Genomic DNA, 26,168 nt, shown 5'->3' on the forward strand with positions numbered 1-26,168 from the left:
TATTGATAACCTACTCATGACCACACATAGAAACCCCGCTGAGGTGCAGTGACTTGAGGGCCCTACACTCCTGGTTCCGTTTAACCACCATTGCCCAAAGGATCGTAGCGCACTCCATGAACAGACAATGGCCTTATTGTAGTGTGGGTGAGGCTCCTTATAGGGTTTTCCACAGGGGTGCGTGTGTGCCGCACTGGGCTGCAGGGTGGATGTTATGGTCAGAGCAGTCCATTTAGGCCCAAGGGCCCACCCGGTGACATGAGGGTCCCTGATCGTGTTTTGTAGCCAGTTTGGCACTGGTGGGGTGTCTATCAGTCTCCACTCGATCAGCCTAAGTTTATTTCTTCGGCCCGGGGTGAGGACCCCACAGCTAGCAGCCTGGTCGCTAGAGCAGCTCCAAGATTCACAGTTAAGATCAATGGATTGTGGTCCCTTTCACACCTGTTGGGTATCTCGAGGCTGAGGAGCTGGCTTATTCGAGGTTCCGACATGAAGATATAATCAATAGTTGAGATACCTTTGAACGTGGGGATGAACTGACAGTTCGGAGCTCTGGCTTTGAGTGCTTGCTCAGCTGGGATTAGTTTGAAGGTGTTTAGGAGATCGGTCATTATACCTTGTTCTCTGCCAGGTCTCGAGCTGTTTCCCAGACCACTGATGTTAAAGTCCCACAGTAGCACAACTGGATAGGTAGCATGTTTGACCGGAATTATTTCCAGGCAGTTGCAAAGGTTAATGGTTGCCATAAGTTTGTGGGCTCTCTGTGGGTTATGTTAATTTATCAGAAGCAGCGGTGACTTTGTGTGCCGCAGCGTTAAGCCGTAGAGTAGTGCCCCTTGCACGGCCTGATAGGTGATACAGTGATCTTGGTCATTTGCTTAATGAATATAGTGAGATCTCCCGATGGTCGGCCGAACTGGTTTGTGCGTATTGCTCGCTTGAAGAGCTCATAGTAGCCATGCATCACTGTGGGGGCGCGCGCCCATGTTTCTTGCAGGCAGATTATGTCACTGTTGATCAAGAGTGCCATCGCAGGTTTACTTGTCAGTATTGTTTTAGACTGGCCACATTCCACGATGTGATTGTGAGCCTGGGCACCAATATGGGTATCTGGCAAGGGGGGTGTCTGCGCCAGGTAGACCAAGGATAGTCCCTTGTAGGGCTGCGATTGAAGTTACCTGGATGGCTCCATCTGTCGACGTTATTTCTTGCCACATGCAGTACATTTCTCGCATTATGGATTCATGAGACTTCTAGGGAGCTTGTGACTTGTTACGCTTGGGGGCAGTCGTGGGTGGCACCCTGTGCTCCCCTAAGGATGCTTGTGTGTGGTCTGGGGGTTGTTTGGCAGCAGTAGTGGGTATGGATATTTTGGCGCAGATAGTTTTAGCAGTTCGATGTCCCAGTTCACTCAAGATGGCGTCTCTTGCTTCAGTGCTTCACCACATTGTTATTGTGGCGTCCGATATTCCTCTGTCTGGGATACAGACAAATTTCACAGAGATCAGATCAGTCGAGGTTAGGTGTTTCAGAGTTAAGAAAGAAGCACATTAGATTGCCCCCGTTTAGAATGTTGTGTTCGGCGTGAGGGGTATAAAGTGGAATGAACGCCAGCTCAAGCAGGGAACCCGCTTATCTCTTTGGCCCATCCGAGGATGTTTACTTCAGAGCGGGCATTCTTCGTGTTAACACCTAACCTCTGTGCTGTATTAACCTCAGGGATTGAGGCTGTTGCTGATGTTTTCGTTACTATTAGTAATATACCATCTTGGCCATGCACCTCCGTCCCTTGTTTTCCAAGTTTGTTAGGCGGACTGTAAGCAAGATGTAGCCCCCGAAGCGAGGAGACCTGGCGGGAGGGGGACTTTTCCAGTGAGGATTCAGAATTTTTTTTGCGAGGGAGAGCTTTTCTTTTACGCATGGTGGCGAAGTTTTATTAAAAGATCTTTAAGCACAAGGGGGCTGCCACCCCCCCAGTCTGGAGACCCGAGGTGTGGGGAGGCGCGAACACGCTGCACCAGGAATGAGCACTTGTGTAAATTGCACAGATATAGTGCCTTGTTCAGATGCAGCTGTAAGGTGCCCAGTGTCAGTCTTTCAGAATTAGACCGCTCTCCTGAGGTGCGCCGCCACCACCCCAGGAGGGGCTGCCATGCTGTTAGGCACCAGGTTGAGTGCTTTGTGTTAGTGTGGCTGTGATATGGAGCTGGTGCGGTCCATTCCGATGTCAAGTGCGGTGTGAGTGCCTTGGTGCCCCCCTCAGAACTTGGAGGAATAACATTTAAGATTTGATCGTGTGGTCAGAGGGAGCCAGGCATGGGGCATCGGAGGGGTTTTCCAGTGATGCTCCAGGGGCACTCAGAGTCACTCAGGGAGTACACCTGACCTCCAAGGGCTTCTCCCAGGACTCCAAAGGGGCTCCAGGGGGGCCAGGCTGTGCTGTGCTGGGGAGGCAACCAAGGGCAGAGCAGAGCAAGGCAACCTTGACCATGCAAGCTGCACTGCCCTAATGCCAGCCGCATCTGCACAGGGCAGGCTACCAGCAGCCTAGTGCTTCCCGCCCGCACCAGCAGCCCTCACACTACCGCCCAAGACCACTGCCTCACCTGCCCGGCTGCTCCAGTTACTTATGTGGCACAGGCCATCAGGCTCTGACTCCAGTCTTCGGCTAGTCTCTTACAGCCAGCCGGCCTGCCGTGAGCCCAGGGGCCTGTCAGCAGCCCACCAGGACCACTGCCAAACTGTCTTGTGAAGGGGAGTGTGTGGTCGGGGCTCGGCTTGCACGTTTGGCTTGGTGCTCAGAGCCTGGCCAGCCAAGAGCAGTGGAGAGGCCAGAGCGGCCAAAGCTCCTCCCTCCTCTCTCCTTCCTCTCAGCAGCCTCTCAGCAAACAGATGCAAACCTGACTGAATGAGCTAGTAGTGAGTTGCAGCAGCACTGGAGAAGTTTCTCTGTTTTTGAGGGTTGAATTGAGATTTTCCTAGCCTTGGTGTCTGAAAGGCTAGATTTTATTAAAGACAAGGAGGCGAGTATTATGCTATTCTTTTCATTCTTTATTTTAAACAGCAGCCAAGAAACTACAAATCCCAGAATCCCTGGGAATAAAACTACCAAACTGTCACAATGGGGTCCACCAATCACACAACGAGCCCCATAATAACTATCATGACTGAGAGCAACAAGCCCTCTTTTCTTGCGAAAGTCAGTCAATAGAACGATGCAAGAAAAACAATAGTAGACCATAAAGAGTCAAAAATGCGGTAAGGACGTCTAAACAGAAGGCCTTGAGGAAAGGATAACTCCGTGAAGATCCTGTTGGTTGAGGAGAAGGTCCAGAAGACGGAGTTGAAGGAAGCTGGTCAGACAGCAGCGTTGCTATTGGTTGCGGTTGAGGCAACTAGAATAAAAGAACAGGGAGGGTTAGAAGAGGCGGGATAATACTCACCTCCTTGTCTTTAATAAAATCTAGCCTTTCAGACACCAAGGCTGGGAAAATCTCCATTTTATTACAAGACAGGAGGCTCATATTATGCTTGTTCAAAGCAATGAAACAACATTTTGCATAGGATGGTCAACCGGTTTACAATAGAACGTTCTAAACGTATTGACGTTAGACCAATCTGCAGATCTAAGGATATCCTGTAGACTAGCCCCAGCAAAAAAGGCCTTAGAAGCCGTAGCTCCTCTAATGGAATGGGCACCATAAATGTCAATAGGGACACCAGACAAATTCATCAGCCACTTGAGCCAACAGGCTAAAGTGGGAGATGAGACAGGTTTGTGGGGCTTTTGGTAGGAAATCAGCAACTGGGAAGAAGAGGTCGTCCTGAGATCTGCAGTTCGTGAAACGTACGTTTTTAAACAATTAGCCACACACAACTTAGGTTGGGAGGGAAAAAAGGGATAAAGCACGAAGACAAATTGGTCTTAGTACGCCTAGCCACATTGAAACACACACCAGAGGCAGAGAAATGAAAGGAGGAAACATCCAGAGCTTTACCATCCGAAACTCGTTTGATAGAGACCAAGCAGAGGAGCATAGTGATTTTAGCCGACAAATATTTTAACGAAAGTTCCGAATTATCGGGCCAAGAAAGAAGAAGACGGAGGACGGAATTCACATCCCACATAGACTTATATTTGAAGGTTGGGGGTTTGGAAAAACATATTCCTTTTAGTAGACGGCACACTAAGGGATGCTCTCCTACTGGTCTACCACCCACCCTGACGTGTTCTGAAGAAATTGCTGATCTATATGTATTGACGGTACGATACGCCTTGCCCTGAGAGGCTAAGGAAGCTAGGAAATTTACAATTAAGGTAACATCAGCTGAAACAGGATTGGAATCCCTGTCCATACACCAGCTGCACCATACTGACCAAGCCGCTCAATAGACCTTTGAGGTACCCAGAGCCCAAGATTGTTGGATGAATTGGACAGCCTGTTGCAAAATTCCTGGGGTTCTCCAGGAAGCCCCGAAACTCTCCAAGCTATGAGGGATAGGGAACCTTGTATTATGAGATTGTGAGGATGTCCCTGGGGATTCAGAAGAAGGTCTGGGAACGGGGAGATCAGAACTGGAAGATCTGACGAGAGTTCTAAAAGGGTCGGAAACCAGGGTTGAAACTGCCAGAATAGGGTGATTAACACTAGGGAGGAGCCCTGACGGCGGACATTTGCTAGGACCCGAGCAATAAAGAGGAAGGGGGGAAAGGCGTACAGAAGGGAAGGAGGCCACGTTTGGAGAAAAGCGTTGGAAGCTAACGCTAAGGGATCTGGTCTCCAGCTGAAGAATTTGGGAAGATGGGAGTTGAGTCTTGAGGCAAAGAGGTCTATCGACATTGTACCGAAGATAGAAGAAAGACGCTTGAATATAGAAGGGTGAAGTCGCCAGTCGCTTGAGTCGTGGGAGTGCCTCGAGAACCAATCGGCCACCACATTGAGATTGCCTGGGAGATATTCCGCTCTGACCGAAATATTTTTGTGAAGACAAAACTCCCAAAGACTCTTGGCCAAGAGGTTGGACCGAGTCCTGCCCAGGCGGTTTATGTAAGTTACTGCCGATAGATTGTCCATTCTGAGAAGAATGGAACATTTTACTCTGTCTTTGGTAAAGGACTGGATGGCCAAGGAACCTGCAAGCATCTCTAAACAGTTTATGTGCATTGACGACTCCTGAACGGACCATGGTCCGCCAGTCGAGTGTGGACCACATCTTGCGCCCCATCCTGTCAGACTTGCATCTGACTCTAAGACAAGATCTGGGGCGGCAGAGAAAATCGTTCTCCCGTTCCAGGCGTCTAAATGACTCATCCACCATATGAGTTCTTCCCTGGAGTCCGCGTCGAGAACCACCTGATCCGAATATGACAGACCCTGTTGAAGGTGTCGGATCTTGAGCCTCTGAAGGGCTCTGTAATGAAGAGGGCCCGGAAATATGGCCTGGATGGAAGAGGAAAGGAGGCCTACAAGACGAGCCAGTGCCCGGAGGGAAGTACAAGGAAGAGACAGGGCATGACGAATTTCTTTCTTTATCAAAGAAACTTTGTCTTGGGGAAGCTGGAGAATCGACTCAGCGGTGTTGACGAGGAATCCCAGGAACTCGAGAGTTTGAGAAGGAACCAGAGCTGACTTTTGGAAGTTTATAAGGAACCCCAACTGAGAAAGGAGGTCCTGGCAAATTTTTAGATGGACTGTCAGGGAAGACTTGTCTCGGGCCATCAATAGGAAGTCGTCGAGATAGACAATAAGGCGTATCCCTTGAGCCCTGAGAAAAGCCACCACGGGTTTGAGTACCTTGGTGAAGCACCAAGGGGCAGAAGAAAGACCGAAGGGAAGAGTTTTGAAACGAAAGAAAGTATGTTCCCACCGAAACTGGAGGAATTTTCTGAAAGAAGGGTGCACCGGTACTGAGAGATATGCATCCTGGAGATCTATGCGAACTAACCAGTCGTGAAGAAAGATATCCCTGAGACGGAGAATAGTTTCCATCTTGAAGTGTTGATACACTACAAAGTTGTTGAACTCCTTCAAATTTATGACCGGGCGATGTTTTTTGTTTTTCTTTTGAACCAAAAAGATATTGCTGAGAAACCCCGAAGCATCGAAGGGTACTTCTTCGATCGCTTGTTTTGACAGTAAATCCTGTATCTCGACCTGAATGAGGCGAGATTGATCGTGAGAAAACCGAAGGGGGCGGGGAAGAAAGGGTTGAAAAGGAATCTGGTAAAGTTCTATGCAATAGCCTTGGACGGTCTGGATTACCCAAGGATCGGAAGTTATTGACAACCAAGCGTTTAAACACAAAGCTAGTCTGCCTCCTACTGGAGGAAGGCCAGAACTGAAAGTTCTTACCTGCAAGTTGTTCTCCTTTAGCTCTGTAACCCCTGTTGCGGCCGCCGCGGAATCTGCGGGGGTAGAATTGGGGCTTGTATCCTTGATACACTTCAAGCTGGTTGGACTGGGTGTAGGAGCCTCTGTTGAGAGATTGACCTCTTGCCGAGAAGCGGCCGGCAAAACGGCTCCTTCCTTTGCCGGCCCTTCCAAAAACCCGATTGGAAAATATTCTCTTCATTGAATAATGAGCTTTGTCCAGAGAATTAAAAGTAGAGACGTACTTGCCCATCTCTTTTATGAAAGAGTCTCCAAAGAGAAGACCATCGGCATTAAGGCCTTCCTCCTTAGAAGCAAGAGTGCTGAGTTTTGGATCAATCCTGAGGAGGAGGCTTTTACGACGTTCCTGGGAACTGTAGGAGTTGGCGTTGCCCAACATACAGATTGCCCGTTGAGCCCAGTTGGAGAGGGTGTCGGGATCCACTTGTGAGCCCTCCAACTTGGCGTCCTCAGCAAGGTCGAAAATCCTGGTGAGAGGACCCACCAAGTCTAGGAGTCTGTCTTGACAATTTGACCAGGCTCGGTCAACTCCCTTCTTGGGGTCTTTACCAAATTTTGTGAAGAAAAGGAGCATATTGGGGTCGATGGCAGGGGTATCAGTAACTTTACAGGGAAGGGAAGGTCTGGGACATTCAGATTTTAATTTATTTCTGGATGATTTATCCAGGGGGTGTCAGAGATAGAAAGAGACGTAATCCGAAACATGATCGGAGGGGAACCATTCAGAGGAGTTGGGATGATGGATGGAAGTAGGGTCGAACAAGGGTTTGCCAACCGGGTCAACCAGGTCCTCGGGCACTAAGTGAGGGGAGTACTCATGAGGAGAAATTTTCCGCCTTTTCTCCGGAGGCCCATCAAAATAATCATCATCTAAAGTGTCTTGTAAGACATCATCATCCCCATCACTGTCCGTGTCCCGTAAATGAAGGATGTTAAGGGGGGAGGAGGGGAGACCCGAAGATTTCGCCTCTCGGGTTGGAGGCCCAAATTTATGAGAAACGCCTTTTGAACTGTCCTTAGAATAGGACACACATTTCTTGCCTCTCAAAAGAGGGTTAACTTTGGGTGCATGAAGCATTTTCGAAATAGAGGCTTCCAAATTTTTTGAAACTTCCAACATGGACACCGACACGGCGTGTTGGACTGAATCCTTGATAAAGGATTTTAAATTGTCCTTTATGGACTGGGTTTGGTCGTCTTCTGACATATCGGGGAAAAAACAATAATTAAATTTAATAACAAGGAGAAAAAAACAGGAATATTCCTGTTTAAAGTAAAGGAAATAATTGGGAAAGGGTTAATTGGTCTGGGGGGGCTGGTCGAGGGTATGAGGAGGTGCCACTAACCTTGAGAGAAAAAACACGCTTGAAATACAACGAAGCGTGTGTAGACAGAAGGAATTTCCTGAAGAAAGTCAATAAAGGAGCCAGGCAGTCAAGCGTGAACAGCTGAACACGCTGTAGCCGCTTAATGAAGCGGAAAGAATCCGAAGCAGACCCTCTTAAAGTAAAACAAGCGTGAAAGGAGTTGAGCACACGCTGTGTTCGCCGCGTGTGAGATAAGAATGTCAGGAATGCCGTTGCCTGAGGCGCGGCTGTCAGAACGTTTACCGAACGTTCTGACAGTCGGCCTGCCAGTGCAAAATGCGAAATGGAGCGCGCGAGCGCGTTTTAAGGCAAAAACAACGTACAGAGGGGTAATTTAACCATAACGTAAACGACCACAAAGAAATAGAGACATAACCACAGTTTAAAGCATATAAACACCATATACACAATATAATGCGATAGACGAAATACATAGAAATGCGAGCAGTGTACTTATCTTGACTGCGAGCAGCAAGAAAAGAGGGCTTGTTGCTCTCAGTCAAGATAGTTAATATGGGGCTCGTTGTGTGATTGGTGGACCCCATTGTGACACAGTTTGGTAGTTTTTTCCTAGGGATTCTGGGATTTGTAGTTTCTTGGCTGCTGTTTAAAATAAAGCATGAAAAGAATAGCATAATATGAGCCTCCTGTCTTGTAATAAAATTTGAAGCTAGCTCCTCCATTTAACACGTACCTTGCTCTGCCTTCATATTTTCATCTAATGCTGTCCTGATTATCCAGTATTGTTCTGCCCTGGTATGCTTACAGTGCTCTGCCCTGTGCATTTTCCTTGCTCTCGCCTGTGACTGACACTCAGCACATTCAGTCTGACCTGATATGCAGAGCTTCCTGTGCACTAAGTGTCACCTTGGCCTTCTTTGGTCTCTTGCTTCCAAAGTGTTTGCCACTCTATCTGGATGTGTTCTCCTAGCTGTGCCCTGAAATACTTCCCTACCTTGATAATGTTATATCACTTCTAGGTAATAGGGCTTTTTTTTAGGGTCGAGCCTGCGCTAGCGAGACGCTGTAGTAGTTAGAAAAGGGCTTGGAGCCCCATCTATGTCATCAGTGTCTTTCATTGGCTTGTAGACTTTCCTTTTAAAATCTGCCTTTTCCGGTGGTTAGCCCTCCTCGAGTGCAGCGACCAAGTACTGAAAACATACGAGGCTCGCTGTTTTTCACCCGGTTTGTGGGCTACTTTTTTTCATTTTTCGCAGCGCGATCTTGCTTGGCAGAAGTTGAGCGATTTGCATGACATCGATCCGGTTAGATAGATAATTCCACTTTTGCCCATAGGTTTCACTACGAGTGAACTGTACCAGCGCGGTCGCTTTTTTTTCTCCATTTAATGAGGCAAGAAAAGTCCGGTTGGGAGTTTACAACTGATAATAGCTCTAACTCGGAGAAATGCGAGATCAGTTGCATTACAAATGCTTCTTTCTAAAGTGATAGCGGCACCTTATACTTCTGGTTGCTTCATCCTGACATCATGTTCTCCCGTTTCCACCTTTCTGTGCACTGCCATCCTTGTTCTACTGCATTCTCCTTCCTCTGTCCTACGTTGGTTTCCTTCTACACTGGTATATTTGCTCTGTGTTATCATTGCTCTGGCAGTATTGGTCGACCTTTTGTTGTCCTTGCTGCACACTACTTTGTTCTTTCTCTGCACTGTGTTGTTCTTGCTTTGCCTTATGTTTGTTCTGCCCTATTCTGTTCTTGCTCTGCCCTAAGTTGCCTTCTGCACTATTTTTTTGCTCTATCTTCTACCTGCTCTTCTCTTTCTTGATCTGCTCTGTTGTCCTAGCTGTGTACTACGTTGTCCTTCCTCTGCACGATGTTATCCTTGCTTTACACTATATTGCCCTTCTCTACCCTACGTTGTCCTTGCTCTGCCGTACATTGTCCTTGCTCCGAGCTATGTTGTCCTTGCTCTTCCCTGTGTTGTCCCTGTTTTGGTCTAATGTGTTCAGCATAGGCAGTCCTATAGTGTCACACCTTGTTCTGTCTGATGTCTCAACTTTCTACTCTGACCTCAGTTTTCAAAGAGAAGATTTTCCACCTCCCACTTCCCAAATATCGCCGTTGTTGTCCTCCCATCACTTCAATCTGTTTAATGCCTTGTCTTTTCTTGCATTGGCTTTATAATCCCATGTAGCTCCCTCTTGACCATCTCAATTTGTCCAAACATGATGATAACCGTGTTGTGAACTGATTACGTGGCCTCACCCTCGTTCTGTGGTAATAATGCTGCTCCCTGTTGGATATACACTACCTGACTTGTTAGTCACAAGTCCAATGTTTGATACTTCTTGTCAACCTTTAGGAATGACTATGTGTATGTGAGCTGAGTGAAATCAGGTGTCTGACCCCACTCAGGACTACTGTTCTGATTTGTGCCCCACAGGTGACCATGTTGGGATGAATCCTGTACTGCTTGATCAGTGGATTTGGCATGATAGTAAACACATTAGAATTGTGATAGATGAGGTGTAATTCCCATAGACAGCATTGTACATATTTCACTTGGATGGGAGTACACTTTTAGAGGTGTATTTTAGAGGCATTTGATTTTGTAACCCTCCAGGAAAGTGCATGTGTGACATTTAAAAACTGATTTGCTCCTCTTTGGGTAGTGTGCACCTGTTGGGAGAAGTGTGTGTAAACTGTTTCCTATTAAAACAGTATGCATCTGGGAGAAGCTGTGGGTAATATGTCAGTACGTCGGGTTTAATTCTAATTGTTTTGTCTTTTTTTTAGGAAAACAGAGAACAAGCTCTACAGGGCCAACTCTTGGAAGAAAAGTTTGTCCTCTTGCAAAGTGCTGTACAGGAAGCAGAGCACATAGTGCAGGACACGCTGAATAGACTTGATGACTCTGGGCACCTGAGCTGCACAAGCTCAGCAGGTAATGCAGGTTATATGTCTCTGTTTTATCTGGGAGTAGTTACTAAAACCACTGGCCTTTTTCTTCAGCTCTTAGTAGCCAATATACACTTAGTGGCATGACCTGAAACTGCTTTAGCATTTGTATAGAACATTATTCCACGGGGACACAATGCACGGTCCTCACATTAGTCCCTTACTTTACCTAGGACCCTGTGTGCCTTTGCCTTTATTTCTATTGATTCAGTCCCCAAATGACTATGCCAATACCAGAGCCTATTTACTCTTATTCTTTTAAACATGTAGAAGTTCTTTGTTTTCTCACACCATTTTTGTAATTATATTGCAGACAAGTCTTGGCTACAAAAGCCAGACTTGCAAAGGTAATGACTTTAGAGGTCTCCCTCTCTGTCACTAACCCTTACAGCACATTTGAATTCAGCTGAATGTGCTACCCCCTAGTTAGCCCACACCATTTCAGCTACTTTTCTGGGATTCACTTTCAATGAAATGGAGACACCTTTGCATACATTCCTATAGGAGATTGTGGAAACCCATCCCAAAGCCTTGATGTGGAATGTAGAATCCATTTCCATATGGGGTATTTTGCAATTTCGAATAACAAGATTTCTCATGGTCTTTAAATTTGGATCTGTTACAAGGACCTTTCCTTTGAATCTAGAAATGACTGATTTGGCTCTCTGGCATGTGCTCATTAGTGGAAATGTTCTTTTACCTCTCTCTCTCTCTCTCTCTCTCTCTCTCTCTCTCTCTCTCTCTCTCTCTCTCTCTCTTTCTCTCTTTCTCTCTTTCTCTCTTTCTCTCTTTCTCTCTTTCTCTCTTTCTCTCTTTCTCTCTTTCTCTGTTTCTCTCTCTCTGTTTCTCTCTCTATCTCTCTCTCTATTTCTCTCTCTATCTCTCTCTCTATTTCTCTCTTTTTCCAGGTTATTAGTTCTTGGTATCTTAGTAGGGCAACTCCTTTTTGTGTTGTCTTGTGACTGACATTACCTCATGTGTTATTGCATCACTCTTTCTCCATGGATTAAGGGCCTGAGCATCCTGTACCATGTATGGGAATGGCTGCAGTCTGCTTAGTCTGATAGGGTGAGCATGCTCTTTTGATATTGTTCTGTCACCAGTGAACATAATACATCCCTTCAGCTGTCTTTTAGAGTAGAGTCACTTTAGTTCATGCTGGTTACGACCTGAACACCTTTCTGATTATCCTTATCCTCTCTCTTCTACAGACAACCTAATATCTAGGACACAGCTTGCATTGGACTCAGTGGGAAGTCTTCAGAGCGCTCTCAGCAAATATATATCCGATCCATCAGGTGAGAGGTATAGGGACCTCAGAGGTGTACGGTGGACAGGAGAGGAAGAAAGGTTGGTCAGAGGAGGGGTTTATGTATGTGTGTGTGTGTGTGCGCGCACACATATAAGCATATATACATATACATATACACACACACACATTTATATTCATATATACATGCAGCCCAAATGCACACCGTGGTCCGAGTAGCTGTACACATTGTAACTATATGTACGATGGCATGTTAAATGTCAGTGCTACAGATAAAACCATTTCCATTCTTGTTTGTGCAGGTCCACTGGTCCCTCTGAAGTCATTTTATAAAAAAACATTCTCAGCCAGAGGAGTTATTTTCAACTAGAACAGACCCCTGCTGAACCACATTCATCTTCTTAGCAGTAAACACCATGATTATGTGAACAGTACCCCCCTGCCAGCACCTCTTCCACTATTAGCCTTGGCCGTCTGCCTCAGTCTCGCCAGAAACTGATCTGCCCTCTTTATTACTCCGGAAGAAGCCCACTTTTCCCCAGAGTTTCCACCAGCCCTGGCGTCACACAGGGAATACTCACCCCATCACCAAACCCCATGCATTCTGTCCATCCTAAACTTCTTCCATTTGCGCCACTGTTCCCTCCTCCATTTACCTCCACGACTTCTGAAAGTCACCAAGTTTAGCCTACCTCCTACTAGAGGTTATGCTTTTTTTACCTTTCATTTAAGTAGCTGAGAATATCAGAACCTGAGACTAGATCCATATGATCATGCAGCATTTTTGTTAGTGGAAAAGGATCATGAGGAGCTGCTCAGAGTCACACCACTTATAGTGCAATGGGAAAATGCAACCTCTAAACATTTTTCCAAAGTTGAATGCAATAGGCAGGTTTGCTTGTAATCCATTTAAGTTTAAAAAAAAAAAAACCTTTTTAAACTGAAAGCTAATATTTTTTATTAAGATACACTTTGAATGTGTATTGCTTTGTGTGCTCAAAGACTTATTAGCTTAACCCTCAACACCGAGGTCCTATTAAGGTTCCTAAAAACTTTCTCAGGGGAAAAAAGTTTATAAAGGCCAGAGCCAAGCCAAATTAGAATAAACCTAATTCAGTTCACCTTGGCTTGTTCTCTCATGTTCCTGTTCAAAGCATCCTCTATTCTCACCCAGAAACTATAACCTATCCATGAAATTTACTACTCAGATACAGGCAACGGATCACATGCACTTTCTCCAGAGAAATAGTTTAAGTCCAATCACAGATATAGAACCTGCCCATTAATTATAAACGTTCAAGGGGGTTGCTTTTTATATGTGAGTGCCAAACAATGAAAAATGGGTCTTTGGTCCGTCCTTGTTCCTAGACGACTCAAGGCATCTTCAAAGATTGCAGGAGACATTTTGGGTGCTATTTGCTTTGACGATACTCATTTTAACACGGTAACTAGCACAAAGTGGAGAATGATTTTATTTTTGTCTTCCCTTGCAGCCCAGTTTTGCTTGTTGATTGATGAAGTACCTAGAGCCAGTGCATGCTCTGCTTTAACTACTGGTGCGTCAGTGCATACCGATTACAGGGCACCCCCTAAAAGGGAACAAACCTTACAGCCCGCAGTGTTCACCATCAGTCCTCTACATGAAATTGGATTATACATAGCCTTCTTTGTAGTGGTTGAGCCTGGTAACGTAGTTTTCTCTAAATCACATTAAGATTTATAGCTGTATTTTGTCGACGAAGGCTCTACAAACCCTCATTTGTGTGTCACCTTTAGACTAATCTCTGTTGCATGGTTTAGTCAGAAGAGAGGATATACACAGTAGAATAAAAGCAAACGGGCAACCTCATCAGCCCAATAGTATTTTCTAGCTTTGTGAAAATCAAAATTTTCATGTGAAATAGTTTAAACATTCTGCCAGTGTTAGAGACAGACTGGAGCAATCCTCATTTTAATTTTATCTTCTCAGTGACAAGTTATTTCCCTGGACTGGTATGCACTATATTTGTTTATTCTTGCCTTTTACCAAATCGCTTCAATAAGTATTTCAAAGCTTGTCAAGATGTCTTACGCTGGTGGTGCTTATTATTCTAATGCAGAAATATTGGGATTTGCACCTCATGTTGGAGTTTAGGTGGTCAGACTTAGTTGCAGAGGTGCCATAGTAGAAGCAGTAACGTACTAGTATTGCCATAGCCCCTCCAACAGTCTGAGGTTGTAGTTGTTGCCCACTTCTGTAATCTCTGATGGGTAAGGTACCAATAGGGTGCTGTCTTACGGGCTATTCCAGTCCCGGCTATGTTGTGTGGTGCACTCTTTAGTGTATATCTGTCCAGTCCTTGGTCAAGAGGGATCTACCCAATTCCGTTTCCCAGCGCAGCTGACTTTTGATCTTAGTCAACGGCTGATCCTGTCCCAGAAAATTATATAAGTTTGAGACCAGTCGTTGGTCATCTGTCTTACAGATGATCCCTTTTTCGAAAGGGAGCAACACTCCCCCCAGAACGGGTCATAGGGTTTAGCGCCCAGTGGCAGAGCTGGAGATACTGTACGCGGTCTGCATCGATCAAGGAGTAGTTCGTCTGCAGGTTCTCTGAGTGCAGGCCCTGCAGAATGTCAGGATTGGCTAATAGCGGTGTCGTGGGTGAGGGGAAGGTCGTTAGGCTCGCATTTTTCACTACGGTATCCCAGATGCGCAATGTTGCACTGGTGATTGGTGAGGAGTAGAGGCCCCGGGCTCTCTGGCAGCGCCACAACCACATCTGCTTCCAAATATGTGAGCCCACAAATGCCTGGTCCATAACTGTCCAGTGTTTCTCTGTCCATGGATGATTCCAATCGACCACATAGCGGAGTTGTGCTGCTTGATAGTATCGCAGGATCTGTGGGACCATTAACCCTCCCTGTGTCTTGGGCTTGTAAAGCAAATGTGAGAGACATTTAGAGACAAAAAGTGGCCTTGGAACCTCCACCTGATAAGGAAAGTTAAAAGCTAACCACCCTGGCTAGAAGTGTGACTACCACTGCAGTCCCCATTTTTCATGCTGCTGATTCTATAGCATTTTTGGCAAGATGCGACAGATGTTAGTAGAATATAATGGAAGTAATGAGTCATCCTGTGGAACCAAAGGCATGGGTAATTGTGCAAACACTAACATTTAGAAGTGGTTAGACCCAACTGGGACATCTACCTCACACAAGGGTACAAGAACATACTCCGGGGACAATACGAGCGGAGCATAGCTAGTCCACAAACTCTGATGAACTTTAAGTCACTCTTATTAACCTTAGAGTCATTTTGATGACTATGGCTTCCTAATTTAATGGCATTTTAAAAAGATATGTTAAAGAATATTTCCACATGTTATAGCATCCAATCAGAATATGGAATGAGAGTCAATGCACAAATCAGGTGTTTGAGAACCAGCTGAGTAAGTGGAGCTTAATCCAGCTGTCTCCTGTCTGGATAGAGTAAGTGAACTGCAAGCATTATCCCCCTCAAGAAAATTTTGTACAGTTTCAAAAAGATTTAGGGCACCATCCCATGCACACACGTGCAGCATCGAAAGGGTGTTAATTTATTGGCTAAACAATACTTAGAAGCGTAGGCAAATGGATCTACCTTTTGTTTCATATTGAGGTAAGTAAAAGAATGTCCCATTTCAGAGTTAGGAATTGCCATATGGATCAAATAACAAGCAAAGAGTTGTACATAGCATTCTACCAGGGCCAAGGAGGCAACAGTTGTGTTAAAAGGTATAAATCAAGGGCTGATAAAAATGCAAAAGTCAGTAGAGATAGTGAATGAAGGTTTATTATGTTTGTGCACGAGATTAAGGCATCTCAGCCATCCTCTTTAGGGCAAACCACTGGTCGACTGATTCAAAGCCTGCATTCCATTTAAAATCGTACCACAACCATTCCAGAGAGACGCAAGCCCACATTCTAAATGAGCTAATGCTTGTTACCACACACCTCCCTCTCGTATAATAATGTGAACATAGAAATAACTTAGTATTGAGAGTTTTCCTCTACACATGAAGCATACTTAATAGAACTCTAATTATGTACAGAAAATATTATACATTTTACTGTTAAATATATGATGAAAACATACTCATTAAGAAACATAGGCCCTCATTCTGACCTTGGCGGTCTTTTCGCAAGACCGCCGAGTTACCGCCGCGGTAAAGACCGCCAACCGCGGCGGTATGCCGCTGTGCGTATTCCGACCGCTGGGAGCGTTCCGCCGGAATACCGCCAGCAGCCACACTGGCGGTCGGCGGGAAAGTGGAGACTGGTCAACCTCCACCGCCACGCCAGCAGAACACCGCCCCCAGAATTACGACCCACATTTCTGTGTGGCGGTCTTCTGTTGGCGGTCTTCTGTTGGCGGTCACGTCCCTATGGCTCCCGTCGCCTCCCGGAGGACCAACGCACAAGGTAAGTTGATCGTCCGTGAGGGGAGGGGTGGGGGGGTGTTGTGTGATGTGTGCGTGCATGGGGGTGTGCGTGTGAGTGTGTAGAGGGGGTGTGTGAGTGCGTGCATGCGGGCGGGGAGTGCTGCTGTGCCTATGGGCAATGTGTGTAGTTCGGCGGGTGCGCATGTCGGCATGTATGTGTGCGGGTATGTGTCCCCGTTGTGTATGTGTGTGTGTAGGGGGTGTGTATATGTGCATGTTGGGGGTGTGTGCATGTCGGGGTGCGTGTATGTGCATGTCGGGGTGGGGGTGGGGAGGGGGTTCGTACCACCTCTGGGGGGAGGCAGGGGGGTGGAGGGTGTGGGGGGAGGACTCGGGGGGGCAGTGGGGGGTGGGGGAGACCCCTATCAGTGCCAGGGAAGGAATTCCCTGGCCCCGATAGTGCCTACCGCCATGGTTCGCATGGCGGTTCCCGAACGCCAGAAACCGCGGCGGTAAGCAGGGTCATGATACCGTTGGCGGTCTAGGGTCGACCGCCGGACCGGAGTGCGCAGACTCCAGCCCGTCGGTCATGACCGCCGTGGCTGTCGGAGTGGGGAAGTGGCGGTCGGTCGCGGCGGTGACCGCCGCGGTCAGAATGCCATTTTTAATACCGCCGGTCTGTTCGCGGTCCGACCGCCGCCTCTCCGCCGACCGCCAAGGTCAGAATGAGGGTGTAAGGAAATGCCTCCTTGGCATGGTTGCCCCCTGACTTTTTGCCTTTGCTGATGCTATGTTTACAATTGAAAGTGTGCTGAGGCCTGCTAACCAGGCCCCAGCACCAGTGTTCTTTCCCTAACCTGTACTTTTGTATCCACAATTGGCAGACCCTGGCATCCAGATAAGTCCCTTGTAACTGGTACTTCTAGTACCAAGGGCCCTGATGCCAAGGAAGGTCTCTAAGGGCTGCAGCATGTCTTATGCCACCCTGGAGACCTCTCACTCAGCACAGACACACTGCTTGCCAGCTTGTGTGTGCTAGTGAGGACAAAACGAGTAAGTCGACATGGCACTCCCCTCAGGGTGCCATGCCAGCCTCTCACTGCCTATGCAGTATAGGTAAGCCACCCCTCTAGCAGGCCTTACAGCCCTAAGGCAGGGTGCACTATACCATAGGTGAGGGTACCAGTGCATGAGCATGGTACCCCTACAGTGTCTAAACAAAACCTTAGACATTGTAAGTGCAGGGTAGCCATAAGAGTATATGGTCTGGGAGTCTGTCAAACACGAACTCCACAGCACCATAATGGCTACACTGAAAACTGGGAAGTTTGGTATCAAACTTCTCAGCACAATAAATGCACACTGATGCCAGTGTACATTTTATTGAAAAATACACCACAGAGGGCACCTTAGAGGTGCCCCCTGAAACTTAACCGACTATCTGTGTAGGCTGACTAGTTTTAGCAGCCTGCCACAAACCGAGACATGTTGCTGGCCCCATGGGGAGAGTGCCTTTGTCACTCTGAGGCCAGTAACAAAGCCTGCACTGGGTGGAGATGCTAACACCTCTCCCAGGCAGGAATTGTCACACCTGGCGGTGAGCCTCAAAGGCTCACCTCCTTTGTGCCAACCCAGCAGGACACTCCAGCTAATGGAGTTGCCCGCCCCCTCCGGCCAGGCCCCACTTTTGGCGGCAAGGCCGGAGAAAATAATGAGAAAAACAAGGAGGAGTCACTGGCCAGTCAGGACAGCCCCTAAGGTGTCCTGAGCTGAAGTGACTCTAACTTTTAGAAATCCTCCATCTTGCAGATGGAGGATTCCCCCAATAGGGTTAGGATTGTGACCCCCTCCCCTTGGGAGGAGGCACAAAGAGGGTGTACCCACCCTCAGGGCTAGTAGCCATTGGCTACTAACCCCCCAGACCTAAACACGCCCTTAAATTTAGTATTTAAGGGCTACCCTGAACCCTAGAAAATTAGATTCCTGCAACTACAAGAAGAAGGACTGCCCAGCTGAAAACCCCTGCAGCGGAAGACCAGAAGACGACAACTGCCTTGGCTCCAGAAACTCACCGGCCTGTCTCCTGCCTTCCAAAGATCCTGCTCCAGCGACGCCTTCCAAAGGGACCAGCGACCTCGACATCCTCTGAGGACTGCCCCTGCTTCGAAAAGACAAGAAACTCCCGAGGACAGCGGACCTGCTCCAAGAAAAGCTGCAACTTTGTTTCCAGCAGCTTTAAAGAACCCTGCAAGCTCCCCGCAAGAAGCGTGAGACTTGCAACACTGCACCCGGCGACCCCGACTCGGCTGGTGGAGATCCGACACCTCAGGAGGGACCCCAGGACTACTCTGATACTGTGAGTACCAAAACCTGTCCCCCCTGAGCCCCCACAGCGCCGCCTGCAGAGGGAATCCCGAGGCTTCCCCTGACCGCGACTCTTTGAACCTAAAGTCCCGACGCCTGGGAGAGACCCTGCACCCGCAGCCCCCAGGACCTGAAGGACCGGACTTTCACTGGAGAAGTGACCCCCAGGAGTCCCTCTCCCTTGCCCAAGTGGAGGTTTCCCCGAGGAATCCCCCCCCTTGCCTGCCTGCAGCGCTGAAGAGATCCCGAGATCTCTCATAGACTACCATTGAAAACCCGACGCTTGTTTCTACACTGCACCCGGCCGCCCCCGCGCTGCTGAGGGTGAAATTTCTGTGTGGACTTGTGTCCCCCCCGGTGCCCTACAAAACCCTCCTGGTCTGCCCTCCGAAGACGCGGGTACTTACCTGCAAGCAGACCGGAACCAGGGCACCCCCTTCTCTCCATTCTAGCCTAGGCGTTTTGGGCACCACTTTGAACTCTGCACCTGACCGGCCCTGAGCTGCTGGTGTGGTGACTTTGGGGTTGCCCTGAACCCCCAACGGTGGGCTACCTTGGACCAAGAACTAAGCCCTGTAAGTGTCTTACTTACCTGGTTAACCTAACAAATACTTACCTCCCCTAGGAACTGTGAAAATTGCACTAAGTGTCCACTTTTAAAACAGCTATTTGTCAATAACTTGAAAAGTATACATGCAATTTTGATGATTTGAAGTTCCTAAAGTACTTACCTGCAATACCTTTCGAATGAGATATTACATGTAGAATTTGAACCTGTGGTTCTTAAAATAAACTAAGAAAAGATATTTTTCTATATAAAAACCTATTGGCTGGATTTGTCTCTGAGTGTGTGTACCTCATTTATTGTCTATGTGTATGTACAACAAATGCTTAACACTACTCCTTGGATAAGCCTACTGCTCGACCACACTACCACAAAATAGAGCATTAGTATTATCTATTTTTTACCACTATTTTACCTCTAAGGGGAACCCTTGGACTCTGTGCATGCTATTCCTTACTTTGAAATAGCACATACAGAGCCAACTTCCTACATTGGTGGATCAGCGGTGGGGTACAAGACTTTGCATTTGCTGGACTACTCAGCCAATACCTGATCACACGACAAATTCCAAAATTGTCATTAGAAATTGATTTTTGCAATTTGAAAAGTTTTCTAAATTCTTAAAAGACCTGCTAGGGCCTTGTGTTAGATCCTGTTTAGCATTTCTTTTAGAGTTTAAAAGTTTGTAAAAGTTTGAATTAGATTCTAGAACCAGTTGTAGATTCTTAAAAAGTATTCCAACTTTTAGAAGCAAAATGTCTAGCACAGATGTGACTGTGGTGGAACTCGACACCACACCTTACCTCCATCTTAAGATGAGGGAACTAAGGTCACTCTGTAAAATAAAGAAAATAACAATGGGCCCCAAACCTACCAAAATACAGCTCCAGGAGCTTTTGGCAGAGTTTGAAAAGGCCAACCCCTCTGAGGGTGGCAACTCAGAGGAAGAGGATAGTGACTTGGAGGAAAATTCCCCCCTACCAGTCCTATCTAGGGAGAACAGGGTCCCTCAAACCCTGACTCCTAAAATAATAGTCAGAGATGCTGGTTCCCTCACAGGAGAGACCAACACCTCTGAAATCACTGAGGATAGCCCCAGTGAAGAGGACATCCAGTTAGCCAGGATGGCCAAAAGATTGGCTTTGGAAAGACAGATCCTAGCCATAGAGAGGGAAAGACAAGAGATGGGCCTAGGACCCATCAATGGTGGCAGCAACATAAATAGGGTCAGAGATTCTCCTGACATGTTGAAAATCCCTAAAGGGATTGTAACTAAATATGAAGATGGTGATGACATCACCAAATGGTTCACAGCTTTTGAGAGGGCTTGTGTAACCAGAAAAGTGAACAGATCTCACTGGGGTGCTCTCCTTTGGGAAATGTTCACAGGAAAGTGTAGGGATAGACTCCTCACACTCTCTGGACAAGATGCAGAATCTTATGACCTCATGAAGGGTACCCTGATTGAGGGCTTTGGATTCTCCACTGAGGAGTATAGGATTAGATTCAGGGGGGCTCAAAAATCCTCGAGCCAGACCTGGGTTGACTTTGTAGACTACTCAGTGAAAACACTAGATGGTTGGATTCAAGGCAGTGGTGTAAATAATTATGATGGGCTATACAATTTATTTGTGAAAGAACACCTGTTAAGTAATTGTTTCAATGATAAACTGCATCAGCATCTGGTAGACCTAGGACCAATTTCTCCCCAAGAATTGGGAAAGAAGGCGGACCATTGGGTCAAGACAAGGGTGTCCAAGACTTCAACAGGGGGTGACCAAAAGAAAGGGGTCACAAAGACTCCCCAGGGGAAGGGTGATGAGACAACCAAAACTAAAAATAGTAAAGAGTCTTCTACAGGCCCCCAAAAACCTGCACAGGAGGGTGGGCCCAGAGCCTCTTCACAAAACAATGGGTACAAGGGTAAAAACTTTGATCCCAAAAAGGCCTGGTGTCATAGCTGTAAACAGCATGGACACCAAACTGGAGACAAGGCCTGTCCCAAGAAAGGTTCCACTCCAAACTCCCATCCAGGTAACACTGGTATGGCTAGTCTCCAAGTGGGATCAACAGTGTGCCCAGAGCAAATCAGGGTCCACACTGAAGCTACTCTAGTTTCTGAGGGTGGGGTGGATTTAGCCACACTAGCTGTCTGGCCGCCTAACATGCAAAAATACAGACAGCAACTCTTAATTAATGGGACTAGAATAGAGGGCCTGAGGGATACAGGTGCCAGTGTCACCATGGTGACAGAGAAACTGTTTTCCCCTGGCCAATACCTGACTGGAAAAACTTACACAGTCACCAACGCTGACAATCAGAGAAAAGTACATCCCATGGCAATGGTTACTTTAGAATGGGGAGGGGTCAATGGCCTGAAACAGGTGGTGGTCTCCTCAAATATCCCAGTGGACTGTCTGCTTGGAAATGACCTGGAGTCCTCAGCATGGGCTGAGGTAGAACTAAAAACCCATGCAGCAATGCTGGGTATCCCTGAACTGGTGTGTGTGAAAACAAGAGCACAGTGCAAGGCACAGGGTGAACAAGTAGAGCTGGAGTCTGGAAGAATGGCCCAGCCTACCAAGAGGAAAGGAAAGTCAGTTGGGAAACCAACTGCAACACAGCAAAAGAAAGGGAACCTCTCTTCTCAGGAAGAAGTTCTGCCCTCTGAGGGAACTGAGCCTTTGGAGCTTGAACCTTATCAGGTTGAGCTCTTAGGCCCAGGGGGACCCTCAAGGGAGGAGCTGTGTAAGGGACAAGAAACCTGTCCCTCTCTTGAAGGCCTTAGGCAGCAAGCTGCTGAAGAGTCCAAAGGCAAGAAAAATGGAACGCATAGGGTCTATTGGGAAGATGGACTCCTGTACACTGAGGCCAGAGACCCCAAACCTGGTGCCACTAGGAGAGTGGTAGTGCCTCAGCTGTTCAGGAAGTTCATCCTAACATTGGCCCATGACATTCCCCTTGCTGGACATTTGGGACAAACCAAGACGTGGGAGAGGTTAGTCAACCACTTCTACTGGCCCAATATCTCCAACATGGTTAAGGAGTTTTGCCTCTCCTGCCCCACCTGTCAAGCCAGTGGTAAGACAGGTGGGCATCCAAAGGCCCCCCTCATTCCACTTCCAGTGGTGGGGGTGCCCTTTGAAAGAGTGGGTGTGGACATAGTTGGTCCACTAGAACCTCCCACAGCCTCAGGAAATATGTATATCCTGGTAGTAGTGGATCATGCTACCAGGTATCCTGAAGCTATTCCCCTTAGGTCGACTACTGCCCCTGCAGTAGCCAAGGCCCTCATTGGTATCTTTACCAGAGTGGGTTTCCCTAAGGAGGTGGTGTCTGACAGAGGTACCAACTTCATGTCAGCATACCTAAAGCACATGTGGAATGAGTGTGGAGTGACTTATAAATTCACTACACCATACCATCCCCAAACTAATGGCTTGGTTGAGAGATTCAACAAGACATTAAAAGGCATGATCATGGGGCTCCCAGAAAAGCTCAAAAGGAGATGGGATGTCCTCTTGCCATGTCTGCTTTTCGCTTACAGAGAGGTGCCACAGAAGGGAGTAGGATTCTCACCCTTTGAACTTCTGTTTGGTCATCCTGTAAGGGGACCACTTGCCCTGGTTAAAGAAGGCTGGGAGAGACCTCTCCATGAGCCTAAACAGGACATAGTGGACTATGTACTTGGCCTTCGCTCTAGAATGGCAGAGTACATGGAAAAGGCAACCAAAAACCTTGAGGCCAGCCAACAGCTCCAGAAGTTTTGGTATGACCAAAAGGCTGCACTGGTTGAGTTCCAACCAGGGCAGAAAGTCTGGGTTCTGGAGCCTGTGGCTCCCAGGGCACTCCAGGACAAATGGAGTGGCCCTTACCCAGTGCTAGAAAGAAAGAGTCAGGTCACCTACCTGGTGGACCTGGGCACAAGCAGGAGCCCCAAGAGGGTGATCCATGTGAACCGCCTTAAGCTCTTCCATGACAGGGCTGATGTCAATCTGTTGATGGTAACAGATGAGGATCAGGAGGCAGAGAGTGAACCTCTCCCTGATCTTCTGTCATCAGACCCAAAAGATGGCACAGTAGATGGAGTGATCTACTCAGACACCCTCTCTGGCCAACAGCAAGCTGATTGTAGGAGAGTCCTACAACAGTTTCCTGAACTCTTCTCCTTAACCCCTGGTCAGACACACCTGTGTACCCATGATGTGGACACAGGAGACAGCATGCCTGTCAAAAACAAAATCTTTAGACAGTCTGACCATGTTAAGGAAAGCATCAAGGTGGAAGTCCACAAGATGCTGGAATTGGGAGTAATTGAGCGCTCTGACAGCCCCTGGGCTAGCCCAGTGGTCTTAGTCCCCAAACCTCACACCCAAGATGGAAAGAAAGAGATGAGGTTTTGTGTGGACTACAGAGGACTCAATTCTGTCACCAAGACAGATGCTCATCCAATTCCAAGAGCTGATGAGCTCATAGACAAATTAGGTGCTGCCAAATTCTTAAGTACCTTTGACTTGACAGCAGGGTACTGGCAAATAAAAATGGCACCTGGAGCAAAAGAAAAGACAGCATTCTCCACACCTGATGGGCATTATCAGTTTACTGTTATGCCCTTTGGTTTAAAGAATGCCCCTGCCACCTTCCAAAGGTTGGTGAATCAAGTCCTTGCTGGCTTGGAGTCCTTTAGCACAGCTTATCTTGATGATATTGCTGTCTTTAGCTCCACCTGGCAGGATCACCTGGTCCACCTGAGGAAGGTTTTGAAGGCTCTGCAATCTGCAGGCCTCTCTATCAAGGCATCCAAATGCCAGATAGGGCAGGGAACTGTGGTTTACTTGGGACACCTTGTAGGTGGAGGCCAAGTTCAGCCACTCCAACCCAAGATCCAGACTATTCTGGACTGGGTAGCTCCAAAAACCCAGACTCAAGTCAGGGCATTCCTTGGCTTGACTGGGTACTACAGGAGGTTTGTGAAGGGATATGGATCCATTGTGACAGCCCTCACTGAACTCACCTCCAAGAAAATGCCCAAGAAAGTAAACTGGACTGTGGAATGCCAACAGGCCTTTGACACCCTGAAACAGGCAATGTGCTCAGCACCAGTTCTCAAAGCTCCAGATTATTCTAAGCAGTTCATTGTGCAGACTGATGCCTCTGAACATGGGATAGGGGCAGTTTTGTCCCAAACAAATGATGATGGCCTTGACCAGCCTGTTGCTTTCATTAGCAGGAGGTTACTCCCCAGGGAGCAGCGTTGGAGTGCCATTGAGAGGGAGGCCTTTGCTGTGGTTTGGTCCCTGAAGAAGCTGAGACCATACCTCTTTGGGACTCACTTCCTAGTTCAAACTGACCACAGACCTCTCAAATGGCTGATGCAAATGAAAGGTGAAAATCCTAAACTGTTGAGGTGGTCCATCTCCCTACAGGGAATGGACTTTATAGTGGAACACAGACCTGGGACTGCCCATGCCAATGCAGATGGCCTTTCCAGATTCTTCCACTTAGAAAATGAAGACTCTCTTGGGAAAGGTTAGTCTCATCCTCTTTCGTTTGGGGGGGGGGTTGTGTAAGGAAATGCCTCCTTGGCATGGTTGCCCCCTGACTTTTTGCCTTTGCTGATGCTATGTTTACAATTGAAAGTGTGCTGAGGCCTGCTAACCAGGCCCCAGCACCAGTGTTCTTTCCCTAACCTGTACTTTTGTATCCACAATTGGCAGACCCTGGCATCCAGATAAGTCCCTTGTAACTGGTACTTCTAGTACCAAGGGCCCTGATGCCAAGGAAGGTCTCTAAGGGCTGCAGCATGTCTTATGCCACCCTGGAGACCTCTCACTCAGCACAGACACACTGCTTGCCAGCTTGTGTGTGCTAGTGAGGACAAAACGAGTAAGTCGACATGGCACTCCCCTCAGGGTGCCATGCCAGCCTCTCACTGCCTATGCAGTATAGGTAAGCCACCCCTCTAGCAGGCCTTACAGCCCTAAGGCAGGGTGCACTATACCATAGGTGAGGGTACCAGTGCATGAGCATGGTACCCCTACAGTGTCTAAACAAAACCTTAGACATTGTAAGTGCAGGGTAGCCATAAGAGTATATGGTCTGGGAGTCTGTCAAACACGAACTCCACAGCACCATAATGGCTACACTGAAAACTGGGAAGTTTGGTATCAAACTTCTCAGCACAATAAATGCACACTGATGCCAGTGTACATTTTATTGAAAAATACACCACAGAGGGCACCTTAGAGGTGCCCCCTGAAACTTAACCGACTATCTGTGTAGGCTGACTAGTTTTAGCAGCCTGCCACAAACCGAGACATGTTGCTGGCCCCATGGGGAGAGTGCCTTTGTCACTCTGAGGCCAGTAACAAAGCCTGCACTGGGTGGAGATGCTAACACCTCTCCCAGGCAGGAATTGTCACACCTGGCGGTGAGCCTCAAAGGCTCACCTCCTTTGTGCCAACCCAGCAGGACACTCCAGCTAATGGAGTTGCCCGCCCCCTCCGGCCAGGCCCCACTTTTGGCGGCAAGGCCGGAGAAAATAATGAGAAAAACAAGGAGGAGTCACTGGCCAGTCAGGACAGCCCCTAAGGTGTCCTGAGCTGAAGTGACTCTAACTTTTAGAAATCCTCCATCTTGCAGATGGAGGATTCCCCCAATAGGGTTAGGATTGTGACCCCCTCCCCTTGGGAGGAGGCACAAAGAGGGTGTACCCACCCTCAGGGCTAGTAGCCATTGGCTACTAACCCCCCAGACCTAAACACGCCCTTAAATTTAGTATTTAAGGGCTACCCTGAACCCTAGAAAATTAGATTCCTGCAACTACAAGAAGAAGGACTGCCCAGCTGAAAACCCCTGCAGCGGAAGACCAGAAGACGACAACTGCCT

At 47.6% G+C, this 26,168-nt stretch overlaps 1 protein-coding gene across 1 annotated transcript in view; it reads left to right on the forward strand.

Annotated features, from left to right (window-relative positions):
• The window catches only part of HIP1 (huntingtin interacting protein 1), a 375,550-nt gene that overhangs the window by 222,390 nt on the left and 126,992 nt on the right, over window positions 1-26,168 (forward strand). Inside the window, exons 19-20 of the mRNA XM_069226771.1 lie at window positions 10,517-10,664; window positions 11,890-11,976. Coding sequence (XP_069082872.1) covers window positions 10,517-10,664; window positions 11,890-11,976 — 235 coding nt within the window. The remainder of the gene's footprint in view (window positions 1-10,516; window positions 10,665-11,889; window positions 11,977-26,168) is intronic.

Source organism: Pleurodeles waltl, chromosome 3_2 (assembly GCF_031143425.1).
Source record: "Pleurodeles waltl isolate 20211129_DDA chromosome 3_2, aPleWal1.hap1.20221129, whole genome shotgun sequence".
Lineage (NCBI taxonomy): Eukaryota > Metazoa > Chordata > Amphibia > Caudata > Salamandridae > Pleurodeles > Pleurodeles waltl.